The sequence below is a fragment of the Ranitomeya imitator genome, chromosome 2 (assembly GCF_032444005.1).
Source record: "Ranitomeya imitator isolate aRanImi1 chromosome 2, aRanImi1.pri, whole genome shotgun sequence".
NCBI lineage: Eukaryota > Metazoa > Chordata > Amphibia > Anura > Dendrobatidae > Ranitomeya > Ranitomeya imitator.
The window spans coordinates 187,189,476-187,206,959 of record NC_091283.1 but is presented as its reverse complement, the minus strand read 5'-3'; the positions used below and the strand labels follow the sequence as shown (position 1 = coordinate 187,206,959).

General features: G+C 42.3%; 1 protein-coding gene across 1 annotated transcript in view; it reads left to right on the top strand.

Annotated features, from left to right (window-relative positions):
• Positions 1 to 17,484, top strand: part of LOC138662541 (extracellular matrix protein 2-like) — a 129,013-nt gene that overhangs the window by 10,827 nt on the left and 100,702 nt on the right. The window contains exon 2 of the mRNA XM_069748310.1: positions 12,532 to 12,726. Within this exon, the coding sequence (XP_069604411.1) occupies positions 12,532 to 12,726 (195 nt within the window). The remainder of the gene's footprint in view (positions 1 to 12,531; positions 12,727 to 17,484) is intronic.

Below are 17,484 nucleotides of genomic sequence, written 5' to 3'. Positions count from 1 at the left end.
GAAAGGCTCACATTTGGAACCAAAATGTCGCTTAAGTCCCTAAGGGCCATTAAAACCATCATACTTGTATTTCCAAGAGGAGTGCAGTCTTCATTTTTTCTATGTTACATTGACAATTTTTCTATACCTAGAAGGCTAAGTTCCCGACTTTCCCATACTGCCTGCTAGCGTTGCCTTTCACTCCTTCTAATATATATATATATATATATATATATATATATATATATATATTCAAAAGAAGAGGCAGCACTCCATTGTTTCAGTGAGATAATGTGCAGGATTTTAATCAACCGACATGTCTGGGTGACGTTTCAGCTACAAATGAGCCTTTCTGAAGCAGTGGGTGTATCTACATAATGTGTATTTATAGGTATCTTAACCATCCTTAATTATAACCAACTAGATGGTGGCCCGATTCTAACGCATCGGGTATTCTAGAATATGCATGTCCACGTAGTATATTGCCCAGTCACGTAGTATATTGCCCAGTCACGTAGTATATTGCCCAGTCACGTAGTACATTGCTTAGTCACGTAGTATATTGCCCAGCCACGTAGTATATTGCGCAGCCACGTAGTATATAGCAGAGCCACATATTATATTGCCCAGGGACGTAGTATATTGCCCAGCACAGAGCCACGTAGTATAGAGACTTAAAAAAAATAAACATATACTCACCTTCCAAAGGCCCGTTGGAAGTCCTGCTATACTCACCATCCGCTGCCTTTCTCGCTCCTCACCACGCTCCTGGGATCGCTCCATTGCAAGCAGCAGCTTGCAGTCCCAGGGCTGGTGGGAGCAGGACCTATGATGACGTCGCGGTCACATGACCGTGACGTCACGGCAGGTCCTTGTCGCACACCAGCCCTGGGAGCGGAAGCTGCCGCTTGCAATTGAGCGGTCCTGGGAGTGTGGCGAGGAGCAGCAAAGGCGGCGGAGGGTGAGTATAGCAGTTTTTTTATTATTATTTTTAACATGACCTATTTTTACTATTGATGCTGCATAGGCAGCATCAATAGTAAATAGTTGGGGACACACAGGGTTAATAGCAGCGGTAACGGAGTGCGTTACACCGCGGGCCGTTACCGCTGCCATTAACCCTGTGTGAGCGGTGAGTGGAGGGGATTACGGAGCGGGCACCGGGCAGTGAGTGCAGGGGAGCAGGGGAGGGACTAATCGGACTGTGGCTGTCGCTGATTGGGCGCGGCAGCCATGACAGGCAGCTGCCGAAACCAATCAGCGAACGAATAACCGTGACAGAAGGACAGACAGACGGAAGTGACCCTTAGACAATTATGTATATAGATTATAATATACATTACAAAAGTGCATTCAATATTATTCAAAGTGCATCATTACATATTGGGATCAAAGTACATCAACCTAAAGTGCATAAGTGCAAATGTGCTTAATATCAACATATTCACATAAAACATATTACATTTCTTATTGCTTCCTCAGATTGTATCTTATACTGCACAGCAAATCGCCATATTATTTGTTATGTTTACACTCACCCTGGAAGGCACATGTTAATCATGGAGGACGCAATCCTCATTATCCACCGTTCTGCCTAACCTATTGCGCATGTCTGGGCGCATCATCAACAAGGAATCTTCTTTATTCTTCTTCTTTATTTTTTTTAATATAGCGCTAACATATTCCGCAGCGCTTTACAGTTTGCACACATTATCATCACTGTCCCCGATGGGGCTCACAATCTAAATTCCCTATCAGTATGTCTTTGGAATGGATTACCAGCCAATAAACTGGTTTGTGTGACACTTTTAGACAGCGCATGCGCTTGTCCTCTCTGAGTGTCCATATTTGTTGTGGCATTTTGCTTATAATCCTTTCTCTCCCATTGTTTTTAACTCAAACGCGGTATGCACACACTTTAGAGTCGTCTCTAATTTATAGCAAGCTCTTCTTAGTGCAATATGTTAGTTACCATAAGACCTGGTAGGTGTATAATCCCACCCTGACGCACTGGACGACACCTTACTCAGGCTGTCTCTGGGAGTCACATAGCACTTAGATGTTACAATTAACCCTTCCGGATCAAAATGTCACAAATGCAACCACTAAAGGTAGTAACACCACCGTCCTGGTTATTCACTTGCACCTGTCCAATTGCTTGCACTTAAATAAAATATTTCTCAGACTTTTCTTTTATGTATTTATTTTTTTATTGCTCAGTAATCCATTCATTTCAAAAAGGAATATATATTGTTTAGGGAAAAAAAACTTATACTACATTCATGTTCACACTAGGGAAAAAAAAATTTAAAAAGGAGATACAAAAAGTTTTTTTTACAAAAATATATATACGTATTATGGCGGAGGAGTTGGTTTTCTCCTGTCAGGTACCTGCTCCTTCACCCCAATCCCACTGCCACCCTCTGTTACCTTCCCTTCCTTTGAGGTGCACTCTGTGTGCATCTACTGTATGCCCCCACCAACCTTCAACTGGCTGTCATTTACCACCCCCCAGGGCCAGCCACCACCTTCTTTGACCACTTCACTACCTGGCTACTTCATTTCCTTTCTGCGGACATCCCTACTATCATCATGGGCGACTTCAACATTCCCATTGACACTTCCCTCTCAGCTGCCACTAAACGTCTATCTCTCACTTCCTCCTTCGGCCTCACTCAATGGTCTTCTGCAGCCACTCACAAAGATGGTCACACATGGGACCTCATCTTCACCTGCCTCTGCTCCCTATCTAACCTCTCTAACTCACCTCTTCCTCTTTCTGACCACAATCTACTCACATTCTCTTCCCTCTCCACTCCTTGTCTACAATCCCCACCCCACAAACTTGCACACCCTCGCAGAAATCTTAAACACCTTGATCTACATTCACTCTCTGAATCCCTCCTCCCTCTCACAGACATAAGTTCCCTACACAATGTGGATGACGCTGCCGCTCTATATAACACCACAATAGCTGCAGCTTTGGAATCTCTTGCCCCTCTCACACATACCAAAGCTCACAAAATTAACAGAGCAGAGATGGAAAAGATCCCACTCCAACGAGCACTTTATCGCATTCAAACAGTCCCTCACTACTTTCAAGACCACACTTGCCACAGCTAAACAAACCTACTTCTCATCTCTCATATCCTCCCTGTCTCACAACCCTAAACAGTTATTCAACACCTGAAACTCTCTCCTCCATCCCCCAGCACCTCCTCCCTCCCCACTCATCTCAGCTGAAGACTTTGCCTCATTTTTCAAGCAGAAGATTGAGAACATCAGAGACAGTTTTAGTCGACAACCTCCACCTCCAAAACCAACTTCTCCACCATTACAGAAGATCGCATCTCACCACCTGTGTACTTGACCTGATCCCTTCCCACTTCATCCCAAACCTCGCCACAGTCTTCATCCCAACTCTAACCCAACTCTTCAACCTATCACTAACAACTGGTGTTTTCCCCTCAAGCTTTAAACGTGCCTCAATCACACCTATCCTCAAAAAGCCCCTCTTGACCCATCCTCTGTATCTAGCTATCGCCCTATATCACTTCTCCCCAATGCCTCAAAACTACTGGAACAACACGTCCATCTTGAACTGTCCTCCCATCTATCTTCCTGCTTCCTTTTCAACCGCTTACAATCAGGCTTCCGGTCATACCACTGAAACTGCCCTAACTAAGGTCACCAATGACCTATTAACCGCCAAGAGCAAGCGACACTACTCTATCCTCCTCCTCCTGGACCTGTCCTCTGCCTTTGACACAGTGGACCATTCCCTATTACTACAGACCCTCTCATCCCTTGGCATCACAGACTTGGCCCTATCCTGGATCTCGTCATACCTAACTGACCGAACATTCAGCATCTCCCATTCACACACCACCTCCTCACCTCGCCCCCTATCTGTCGGAGTCCCGCAAGGTTCAGTTCTAGGGCCCCTGCTCTTCTCCATTTACACTTTTGGCCTGGGACAGCTCATAGAATCTCTTGGTTTTCAGTATCATCTCTATGCTGATGACACACAAATCTACATCTCTGGACCAGATATCACCACCCTACTAACCAGAATCCCTCAATGTCTATCCGCTATTTCATCCTTCTTCTCCGCTAGATTTCTAAAACTTAACATGGACAAAACAGAATTCATTTTCTTTCCCCCATCTCACGCGACCCCCCCAACGAACCTATCCATTACAGTAAACGGCTGCCCACTCTCCCCAGTCCCACAAGCTCGCTGTCTTGGGGTAATCCTTGACACTGATCTCTCCTTCAAACCGCATATCCAAGCCCTTTCCACTTCCTGCCGCCTTCAACTAAAAAATATTTCACGGATCCGTACATTCCTAAACCAAGAATCTGCAAAAACCCTAGTCCATGCCCTCATCATCTCCCGCCTCGACTACTGTAACCTCCTGCTCTGTGACCTCCCCTCTAACACTCTCGCACCCCTCCAATCTATTCTAAACTCTGCTGCCCGACTAATCCACCTGTCCCCCCGCTATTCCCCTCTGTCAATCCCTTCACTGGCTCCCCATTACCCAGTACAAAAGCCTAACCGTGACATACAAAGCCATCCACAACCTGTCTCCTCCATACATCTGTGACCTCGTCTCCCGATACTTTCCTGCACGCAACCTCTGATCCTCACAAGATCTCCTTCTCTACTCCCCTCTTATCTTCTCTTCCCACAATCGTATACAAGATTTCTCTCGCGTATCACCCCTACTCTCGAACTCTCTACCACAACATATCAGACTCTCACCTACCATCGAAACCTTCAAAAAGAACCTGAAGACCTACCTCTTCCGGCAAGCCTACAACCTGCAGTAACCACCGATCGACCAAACCACTGCATGATCAGCTCTATCCTCACCTACTGTATCCTCACCCATCCCTTGTAGATTGTGAGCCCTCGCGGGCAGGGTCCTCTCTCCTCCTGTACCAGTTGTGACTTGTATTGTTCAAGATTATTGTACCTGTTTTTATTATGTATACCCCTCCTCACATGTAAAGCGCCATGGAATAAATGGCGCTATAATAATAAATAATAATAATAATAATAATAATAATAATAATATATGACGTAGTCCGATTTACATGTCAAATATTGTTTAATCTCATAAGTTTTCTTTGTTTCAGGGTGCTGGAACGTAGATCTCTTAAAGATATGTACACAATTTACACAATTTAAGCACGGGAAACATCCTTTTTTGATCTTACCAGTTAGTGTAACTTGGGTACTTTTTTTCATTGGTCCTATGTCAGATTTAATCAAATAATCTCTAATGTTCTTGTTTTTTCTATATGAGTACAATGGTGTCATCTCAAATTCTTTTATCCCTGGGAGACATTTTCCCAACATGCCCCAATGTTTTTGTTATTATATTGGCCACTTCCCTGCTTTCTTCAACATATGTTGTTACCAACAGAATCCGATTTAACGGTTTTGTTTTGTTACTCCTTGTATGCCTATTGATCAATTCCCTCCTATCTTGCTTTAACACCATCTCTTTAGTGGTTTCCAATAAACTGTTAGGGTATCCACTATCCTGAAATTTATTAATTAGGGAATCCATCACCACATCAACCTCTTCTCTGTCTTGCACTATTCGCCGTACTCTAAGTAACTGACTCAATGGTATGGATCTCACCATACTGCGGGGGTGTTGTCTATGATATATAAGTAAATTATTTTTATCTGTTTCTTTTACAAAGAGAGTTGTATCTAACATCCCCTCTTTTTGTTTGACCAACACACCCAGAAATTGTATCCAACTTTTTTCTACTGCATTTAACCCCTTTCTGACCTCGGACGGGATAGTACGTCCGAGGTCAGAAGCCCCGCTTTGATGCGGGCTCCGGCGGTGAGCCCGCATCAAAGCTGGGACATGTCAGCTGTTTTGAACAGATGACATGTGCCCGTAATAGGCGCAAGCAGAATCGCGATCTACCCGCGCCTATTAACTAGTTAAATGCCGCTGTCAAACGCAGACAGCGGCATTTAACTACCGCATCCGGCCGGGCGGCTGGAAATGACGTCATCGCCGACCCCGTCACATGATCGGAGGTCGGCGATGCTTCAGAATGGTAACGATAGAGGTCCTTGAGACCTCTATGGTTACTGATCACCGGTAGCTGTGAGCGCCACCCTGTGGTCGGCGCTCAGCACACCTGATTTTCTGCTACATAGCAGCGAACAGCAGATCGCTGCTATGTAACAGAGCCGATCGTGCTGTGCCTGCTTCTAGCCACCCATGGAGGCTATTAAAGCATGGCAAAAGTAAAAAAAAAAAAAAGTGAAAAAAAGTTAAAAAAAAAAAATATATAAAAGTTTAACCCCTTTACCCCCAAGGGTGGTTTGCACGTTAATGACCGGGCCAATTTTTACAATTCTGACCACTGTCCCTTTGTTAGGTTATAACTCTGGAACGCTTCAACGGATCCCAGTGATTCTGACATTGTTTTCTCGTGACATATTGTACTTCATGACAATGGTAAAAATTCTTTGATAGTACCTGCGTTTATTTGTGAAAAAAACGGAAATTTGGCGAAAATTATGATAATTTCGCAATTTTCCAGCTTTGAATATTTATGCAATTAAATCACAGAGATATGTCACACAAAATACTTAATAAGTAACATTTCCCACATGTCTACTTTACATCAGCACAATTTTGGAACCAAAATTTTTTTTTGTTAGGGAGTTATAAGGGTTAAAAGTTGACCAGCAATTTCTCATTTCTACAACACCATTTTATTTTAGGGACCACATCTCATTTGAAGTCATTTTGAGGGGTCTATATGATAGAAAATACCCAAGTGTGACACCATTCTAAAAACTACACCCCTCTAGGTGCTCAAAACCACATTCAAGAAGTTTATTAACCCTTCTGGTGCTTCACAGGAATTTTTTGAATGTTTAAATAAAAATGAACATTTAACTTTTTTTCACAAAAAATTTAATTCAGCTCCAATTTGTTTAATTTTACCAAGGGTAACAGGAGAAAATAGACCCCAAACATTGTTGTACAATTTGTCCTGAGCACGACAGTACCCCACATGTGGGGGTAAACCACTGTTTGGGCGCATGGCAGAGCTCGGAAGCGAAGGAGCGCCATTTGACTTTTCAATGCAAAATTGACTGGAATTGAGATGGGACGCCATGTTTCGTTTGGAGAGCCCCTGATGTGCCTAAACATTGAAACCCCCCACAAGTGACACCATTTTGGAAAGTAGACCCCTTAAGGAACTTATCTAGATGTGTGGTGAGCACTTTGACCCACCAAGTGCTTCACAGAAGTTTATAATGTAGAACCGTAAAAATAAAAAATCATATTTTTTCACAAAAATTAACTTTCCGCCCCCAATTTATTATTTTTCCAAGGGTAAAAGAAGAAATTGGACCCCAAAAGTTGTTATACAATTTGTCCTGAGTACGCTGATACCCCATATGTGGGGGTAAACCACTGTTTGGGCGGATGGGAGAGCTCGGAAGGGAAGGAGCGCCGTTTGACTTTTCAATGCAAAATTGACAGGAATTGAGATGGGACGCCATGTTGCGTTTGGAGAGCCACTGATGTGCCTAAACTTTGAAACCCCCCACAAGTGACACCATTTTGGAAAGTAGACCCCCTAAGGAACTTATCTAGATGTGTGGTGAGCACTTTGACCCACCAAGTGCTTCACAGGAGTTTGTAATGCAGAGCCGTAAAAATAAAACAAAACATTTTTCCCACAAAAATAATTTTTTTAGCCCCCAGTTTTGTATTTTCCCGAGGGTAACAGGAGAAAGTGGACCCCAAAATTTGTTGCCCAATTTGGCCTGAGTGCGATGATACACCATATGTGGGGGGAACCACTGTTTGGGCGCATGGGAGGGTTCGGAAGGGAAGGAGTGCCATTTGAATGCAGACTTAGATGGAATGGTCTGCAGGTGTCACATTGCGTTTGCAGAGCCCCTAATGTACCTAAACAGTAGAAACCCCCTACAAGTGACACCATTTTGGAAAGTAGACCCCCTAAGGAACTTATCTACATGTGTGGTGAGCACTTTGACCCACCAAGGGCTTCACAGAAGTTTATAATGGAGAGCCGTAAAAATAAAACAAAAAAATTTTCCCACAAAAATTATTTTTTAGCCCCCAGTTTTGTATTTTCCCGAGGGTAACAGGAGAAATTGGACCCCAAAATTTGTTGTCCAATTTGTTCTGAGTGCGCTGATACCCCATATGTGGGGGGAACCACTGTTTGGGCGCATGGGAGGGCTCGGAAGGGAAGGAGCTCCATTTGGAATGCAGGCTTAGATGGAATGGTCTGCAGGTGTCACATTGCATTTGCAGAGCCCCTAATGTACCGAAACAGTAGAAACCCCCCACAAGTGACACCATTTTGGAAACTAGACCCCCTAAGGAACTCATCTAGATGTGTTGTGAGAGCTTTGAACCCCCAAGTGTTTCACTACAGTTTGTAACGCAGAGCCGTGAAAATTGAAAAAAAAAATCTTTCCCCCAAAAATTATTTTTTAGCCCCCAGTTTTGTATTTTCCCGAGGGTAAGAGGAGAAATTTGACCCCAAAAGTTGTTGTCCAATTTGTCCTGAGTACGCTGATACCCCATATGTTGGGGGGAACCACCGTTTGGGCGCATGGGAGGGCTCGGAAGGGAAGGAGTGCCATTTGGAATGCAGACTTAGATGGAATGGTCTGCAGGCGTCACATTGCGTTTGCAGAACCCCTAATGTACCTAAACAGTAGAAATCCCCCACAAGTGACCCCATATTGGAAACTAGACCCCCATGGAACTTATCTAGATGTGTTGTGAGAACTTTGAACCCCCAAGTGTTTCACTACAGTTTATAACGCAGAGCCGTGAAAATAAAAAATCTTTTTTTTTCCCACAAAAATTATTTTTTAGCCCCCAGTTTTGTATTTTCCCAAGGGTAACAGGAGAAATTAGACCCCAAAAGTTGTTGTCCTATTTGTCCTGAGTACACTGATACCCCATATGTTGGGGTAAACCCCTGTTTGGGCACACGGGAGAGCTCGGAAGGGAAGGAGCACTGTTTTACTTTTTCAACGCAGAATTGGCTGGAATTGAGATCGGAAGCCATGTTGCGTTTGGAGAGCCCCTGATGTGCCTAAACAGTGGAAACCCCCCAATTATAACTGAAACCCTAATCCAAACACACCCTTAACCCTAATCCCAACAGTAACCCTAACCACACCTCTAACCCTGACACACCCCTAACCCTAATCCCAACCCTATTCCCAACTGTAAATGTAATCTAAACCCTAACCCTAACTTTAGCCCCAACCCTAACTGTAGCCTTAACCCTAGCCCCAACCCTAACTTTAGCCCCAACCCAAACTGTAGCCCTAACCATAGCCCTAACCCTAACTTTAGCCCCAACCCTAACTGTAGCCTTAACCCTAGCCTTAACCCTAGCCCTAACCATAGCCCTAACCCTAGCCCTAACCCTAGCCCTAACCCTAGCCCTAGCCCTAACCCTAGCCCTAACCCTAGCCCTAGCCCTAACCCTAGCCCTAGCCCAAACCCTAACCCTAGCCCTAACCCTAACCCTAGCCCTAACCCTAGCCCTAATGGAAAAATGGAAATAAATACATTTTTTTAATTTTTCCCTAACTAAGGGGGTGATGAAGGGGGGTTTGATTTACTTTTATAGCGGGTTTTTTAGCGGATTTTTATGATTGGCAGCCGTCACACACTGAAAGACGCTTTTTATTGCAAAAAATATTTTTTGCGTTACCACATTTTGAGAGCTATAATTTTTCCATATTTTGGTTCACAGAGTCATGTGAGGTCTTGTTTTTTGCGGGCCGAGTTGACGTTTTTATTGGTAACATTTTCGGGCACGTTACATTTTTTGATCGCTTTTTATTCCGATTTTTGCGAGGCAGAATGACCAAAAACCAGCTATTCATGAATTTCTTTTGGGGGAGGCGTTTATACCGTTCCGCGTTTGGTAAAATTGATAAAGCAGTTTTATTCTTCGGGTCAGTACGATTACAGCGACACCTCATTTATATCATTTTTTTATGTTTTGGCGCTTTTATACGATAAAAACTATTTTATAGAAAAAATAATTATTTTTGCATCGCTTTATTCTCAGGACTATAACTTTTTTTTTTTTTTGCTGATGATGCTGTATGGCGGCTCGTTTTTTGCGGGACAAGATGACGCTTTCAGCAGTATCATGGTTATTTATATCTGTCTTTTTGATCGCGTGTTATTCCACTTTTTGTTCGGCGGTATGATAATAAAGCGTTGTTTTTTGCCTCGTTTTTTTTTTTTTCCTTACAGTGTTTACTGAAGGGGTTAACTAGTGGGCCAGTTTTATAGGTCGGGCCGTTACGGACGCGGCGATACTAAATATGTGTACTTTTATTGTTTTTTTTTATTTAGATAAAGAAATGTATTTAGGGGAATAATATATTTTTTTTTTTTTAATTATTTAGGAATATTTTTTTTTATTTTTTTTTACACATTTTGAAATTTTTTTTTAACTTTTTTACATTGTCCCAGGGGGGGACATCACAGATCAGTGATCTGACAGTGTGCACAGCACTCTGTCAGATCACTGATCTGACATGCAGCGCTGCAGCCTTCACAGTGCCTGCTCTGAGCAGGCTCTGTGAAGCTACCTCCCTCCCTGCAGGACCCGGATCCGCGGCCATCTTGGATCCGGGGCTGGAGGAAGCAGGGAGGGAGGTGAGACCCTCGCAGCAACGCGATCACATCGCGTTGCTGCGGGGGGCTCAGGGAAGCCCGCAGGGAGCCCCCTCCCTGCGGGAAGCTTCCCTATACCGCCGGCACATCGCGATCATCTTTGATCGCGGTGTGCCAGGGGTTAATGTGCCGGGGGCGGTCCGTGACCGCTCCTGGCACATAGTGCCGGATGTCAGCTGCGATAAACAGCTGACACCCGGCCGCGATCGGCGGCGCTCCCCCCGTGAGCGCCGCCGATCGCGCTGGACGTACTATCCCGTCCGTGGTCATGGGGGCCCACCCCACCTTGACGGGATAGTACGTCCCATGTCAGAAAGGGGTTAAATCACCCCCCTTTCGCCCCAATCAAAATAAATCAATAAAAAAAAAAAAATCAAATCTACACATATTTGGTATCGCCGCATTCAGAATCGCCCGATCTATCAATTAAAAAAAAGCATTAACCTGATCGCTAAATGGCGTAGCGAGAAAAAAATTCGAAACGTCAGAATTACGTTTTTTTGGTCGCCGCGACATTGCATTAAAATGCAATAATGGGCGATCAAAAGAACATATCTGCACCAAAATGCTATCATTAAAAACGTCATCTCAGCACGCAAAAAATAAGCCCTCAACCGACCCCAGATCATGAAAAATGGAGACGCCACGAGTATCGGAAAATGGCACAATTTTTATTTTATTTTTTTTTTAGCAAAGTTTGGAAATTTTTTTGTACCACTTAGGTAAAAAATAACCTAGTCTTGTTAGATGTCTATGAACTCGTACTGACCTGGAGAATCATAATGGCAGGTCAGTTTTAGCATTTAGTGAACCTATCAAAAAAGCCAAACAAAAAACAAGTGTGGGATTGCACTTTTTTTGCAATTTCACCGCTATTGGAATTTTTTTCCTGTTTTCTAGTACACGACATGCTAAAACCAATGATGTCGTTCAAAAGTACAACTCGTCCCGCAAAAAATAAGCCCTTACATGGCCAAATTGACGGAAAAATAAAAAAGTTATGGCTCTGGGAAGGAGGGGAGTGAAAAACGAACACGGAAAAACGAAAAATCCCAAGGTCATGAAGGGGTTAAACCACGTTGATGGTCAATAGACGTGTATAAAGATACTACGTCAAAAGACGCTAGGATTACCTCCTTGTCCAAATGTACTGCATCCAACTTATTGAGAAAGTCAGTTGTGTCCTTTATGTATGATTTACCTCTTCTCACTATGGGATTAAATATTTTATCTAAAAAGATACCCATTTTATTGAAAATTGAGTTTACTCCTGAGATTATCGGACGCCCAGGGGGTTAATCAAAGTTTTATGAATTTTAGGAGTTACATCTAATATTGGAGTTCGAGGGGACTCAACTAATAGATAATCATGCAAGTCTTGATCTATAATAAATAATTCCAATGCTTGTTTTAAACACATCTTGATTTCTTTCATTACACTAAATTTTGGGTCTCCATCCATTCTACAATATACATTCTCATCTTGCAGTTGCCTCATAATCTCGCTAACATACATTGACCTATCCATGACGACGACAGCACCCCCTTATCAGCGGGTTGATTATCTCACTGAAACAGTGGAGTGCTGCCTCTTCTTTTGAATTATATATATATATATATATATATATATATATATATATATATATATAGCTTCTCACCTAGTAACAAAAAAATTGTGATTTATTGAGTCTGCTTCAGAAAGAGTAAAATGATATATTATTATTCATGGACATATCTTTGTCTTTACGTTGCTTATGAGAATAATTATGTGTCTTACGGGTCAATGTCAATTTTCTACCAGGAAAAGGACAGTGCTTGGTGAATGGGATGATCATGTACAATGGAGCAGCCTGGTCCCCTCAGCAATGTACCATATGTGTATGTGACCAAGGAAAGAAAGTATGTGAGCCTCTTGATTGTGAAGAGGATATCACTTGTCCGGGTGGAAAATTACAAATACCTCCGGGTGAATGCTGCCCAGTCTGTGTGAAGACAGGTATGTACCCATCTGGAGAAATGAATCTTTGATTCCAATGGGGGATCTATATTTTCTGTTTTATGGTTGTATCACTGGAGAAATGTTGACAGTCATGAAGTTAACTTGAAGATGTGTACATAATCATTATGGTGCATTGATACTAGTATTAATAAGCATATTTATAAGTATTATAGTACATTTTATCTAGCCAAGTCCACAGCATCAAAAAAAAACAGGGCCCCTTACTGGTGCATGCTATCACACTTTACCAGCCATCAGACAGACCTGACACACCTCATTCAATCCTCCGACCCATGAAATTAAAGAAACATGTTTAGGAAGTCAGTTTCTTTGACATCCATAATGGCACACTCTTTCCATACTTCTCTATCTAAATATCTGGGTTACTATTACGTACATGTCTCGACTCCAGGGTCAGGCTCCGCTCCCTTCCCTTATGGCCGACACCTCCGACTGTTGTTTACATTAGGTTTAACACGTTGCTTGGCGTACCTTTCTGACATCATTCAAAATCTTTTAAGCTCTACTAAGACACACATCTGGAATCTGAGCATTCAATCTGTGTAATATTCAGTTGCCAGACTCTTGGAGTTGTGCCACCATCCAGTTGCTTCAGATGCAATCAACTCTTCAAACCCTTGTCTTTTCTACACCTTGCACTGCTAGTCAGACCTACCGGTTAACCCATCGTTTGCTGTAAGGATTGCAAACTGTTATTTAGAGACTATCCACATTATGTTACAATCATCTCTACATTCTCCTGTGGTTTCTACAACTTACTTTTATTGCTCCTCAGATCTCCTGGCTTATCCATTATTTGCTGGAAGCATTAAAAAGGGTCAGAGACTATTAACATCATGCTGCAATCATTTCTGCATTTTCCTGTGTTTTTTCTTCAACTTACATCCACTGCTTGTTAGATCTATTGTATAATTTGCTGTAAGCGTTGAAAACTTATTTAAAAGCTATTCACATTACACTGCAATAATTTCTTCATTCTCCTGTGGTTTCTACAACTTGCATCTATTGCTCCCCAGACCTGCTAATTTATCCGTCATTTGCTGTAAGCAGTACAAACTGTTAGGCCGGCGTCACACACAGCGTAAAACAATACGGTCCGTATATTACGGCCGTAATACGCTGAAAAGTCCCGAAAAAAGTGGTCCGTAGCTCCTCCGTAGGCAGGGTGTGTCAGCGTTTTTTGCGCATGGCATCCTCCGTATGTAATCCGTATGGCATCCGTACTGCGTGGTTTTCTCGCAGGCTAGCAAAACCAACATACCGCTATAGAAGTGATCCATGTGTCCCAAAAAGAAAAGAAAATATATATATACTGTCTATATATATATATATATATATATATATATATATATATATATATATATATATATGTCAGTAGACACATATATTAGAGAGAAAAGCCGGTAATTCAGTGCGGTGTACAGTAAAATCACACTGACAGCTTACAGTAGAATAGGTAGAATAAATGTGTACACATAGAATAGGTATATATATATATATATGTCAGTGAGACACATATATGTATATATATTAATATTTATTCCAGCGCTAGACAGCTTGAAAGCCGGTAATTCAATTACCGGCTTTTTCCTTCTCCTTCCTAAAACCCGACATGATTTGAGACATGGTTTACATACAGTAAACCATGTCTTCTCTCCATTTTTTTTGCAGATTGCACACTACTAATGTCAGTAGTGTGTATCTGCAAAATTTGGCCGTTCTAGCTCTTAAAATAAAGGGTTAAATGGCGGAAAAAATTGGCGTGGGCTCCCGCGCAATTTTCTCCGCCAGAGTAGTAAAGCCAGTGACTGAGGGCAGATATTAATAGCCTGGAGAGGGTCCACGGTTATTGGCCCCCCCCTGGCTAAAAATATCTGCCCCCAGCCACCCCAGAAAAGGCACATCTGGAAGATGCGCCTATTCTGGCACTTGGCCACTCTCTTCCCATTCCCGTGTAGCGGTGGGATATGGGGTAATGAAGGGTTAATGCCACCTTGCTATTGTAAGGTGACATTAAGCCTAATTAATAATGGAGAGGCGTCAATTATGACACCTATCCATTATTAATCCAATTGTAGTGAAGGGTTAAATAAAACACAAACACATTATTTAAAATTATTTTAATGAAATAAAAACAATGGTTGTTGCAGTATTTTATTCAACGCCCAATCCAATCACTGAAGACCCTCGTTCTGTGAGTAAAAAAACATAATAAACCAACAATATACTTACCCTCCGCAGATCTGTAACGTCCAACGATGTAAATCCTTCTGAAGGGGTTAAAACATTTTGCAGCAAGGAGCTGTGCTAATGCAATGCTACTCCTCGCTGCAAAACCCCAGGGAATGAGGCTAAAAATAGATCAATGATCTATATTTAGCTTCATTTGCGGTGAGGCGCCCTCTGCTGGCTGTTCATAGATCGTGGGAAATTACCTAGAAAGCTCCCTGGCTTTCTAGGTAATTTCCCACGATCTATGAACAGCCAGCAGAGGGCGCCTCACCGCAAATAAAGCTAAATATAGATCATTGATCTATTTTTAGCCTCATTCCCTGGGGTTTTGCAGCGAGGAGCAGCCTGCATTAGCACAGCTCCTTGCTGCAAAATGTTTTAACCCCTTCAGAAGGATTTACATCGTTGGACGTTACAGATCTGCGGAGGGTAAGTATATTGTTGGTTTATTATGTTTTTTTACTCACAGAATGAGGGTCTTCAGTGACTGGATTGGGCGTTGAATAAAATACTGCAACAACCATTGTTTTTATTTCATTAAAATAATTTTAAATAATGTGTTTGTGTTTTATTTAACCCTTCACTACAATTGGATTAATAATGGATAGGTGTCATAATTGACGCCTCTCCATTATTAATTAGGCTTAATGTCACCTTACAATAGCAAGGTGGCATTAACCCTTCATTACCCCATATCCCACCGCTACACGGGAATGGGAAGAGAGTGGCCAAGTGCCAGAATAGGCGCATCTTCCAGATGTGCCTTTTCTGGGGTGGCTGGGGGCAGATATTTTTAGCCAGGGGGGGGCCAATAACCGTGGACCCTCTCCAGGCTATTAATATCTGCCCTCAGTCACTGGCTTTACTACTCTGGCGGAGAAAATTGCGCGGGAGCCCACGCCAATTTTTTCCGCCATTTAACCCTTTATTTTAAGAGCTAGAACGGCCAAATTTTGCAGATACACACTACTGACATTAGTAGTGTGGAATCTGCAAAAAAAATGGAGAGAAGACATGGTTTACTGTATGTAAACCATGTCTCAAATCATGTCGGGTTTTAGGAAGGAGAAGGAAAAAGCCGGTAATTGAATTACCGGCTTTCAAGCTGTCTAGCGCTGGAATAAATATTAATATATATACATATATGTGTCTCACTGACATATATATATATATATACATATTCTATGTGTACACATTTATTCTACCTATTCTACTGTAAGCTGTCAGTGTGATTTTACTGTACACCGCACTGAATTACCGGCTTTTCTCTCTAACAGCGCTGCGTATTTCTCGCAAGTCACACTGCTTGTCCGTGTGTAATCCGTATTTTTCACGCTTCCATAGACTTTCATTGGCGTATTTCTTGCGCAGTACGGTGACAAACGCAGCATGCTGCGATTTTGTACGGCCGTAGAAAGCCGTATAATACTGATCAGTAAAATACGGCAAATAGGAGCAGGGGCATAGAGAATAATTGTGCCGTATTTTTTGCGAGTTTTACGGACGTAGATTCTGCGCTCTTACGTCCGTAAAACTCGCATGTGTGACGGCGGCCTTATTTAGAGACTATTAACATTGCGCTGCAATCATTTCCGCATTTTCCTGTGTTTTTTCTACAACTAGCACCTACTGCTTGCTAGACCTCTAGGTTATCCATTATTTACTGTAAGCATTAAAAACTTATTTAGAGACTATTCACATTACACTGCAACCATTTCTTCATTCTCCTGTGGTTTCTACAATTTGCTACTCAGAAATGCTGGTTAACCTATCGTTTGCTATAAGCATTATGAACTGTCGTTTACAAGCTATTTATATTACGTAGCAATCCACTCTAAAGTCTCCTGTGGCTTCTGTTGTGTCCTTCTCCACTTGTTCATTTGCCATCCAGCATAGCCCTGGTTCTCCCTGAACTTCTATTGCTCTCAGTCCGTGTGCTCACCCAGACCCATGACTGTGTATCCATCTCACCAGGTAAACTGAGCAGCATTATTGTGGCTTCCTTTTTTTTTCCAAGTGTAAATCTGGTGTTATTTGGGCCTTTGTTGTGCAAAGTTGAGCATCTTAGTCCCATTACAGGACAAAGAACCCTTAAGAGTCACCCTCTGATATGGTTTGCGACAATGTCATAAGTGCTAAAGACATTTTCATCATTGAGCCTAGATAGCTGCGAAGGGCCCATGAGTGGGACAGTTTTTCCTTTATGGATTTGTAAATGACTATGAAGAAGAGAGGCCACGTGTAGATTTACAAAGTTCTTAAGAAAAGGGACAGAATTGTTGCTCTTACTTATATTCCCTAATGCAGCTATATAGGTTCTATGAGAACATGTCTATAGTACATACAATCTTAAGGACTGCATGACCCTATTATGGGTCTAAGTTGCTCAATAAATGACATAATTCACAAAAGGGACCCAAGAATCTCCAGATTAACACGTCACAAAAAGATACCACCATAATGGTCAGCTATATGAGTAGATAAGCATGGAACATGTGAGTC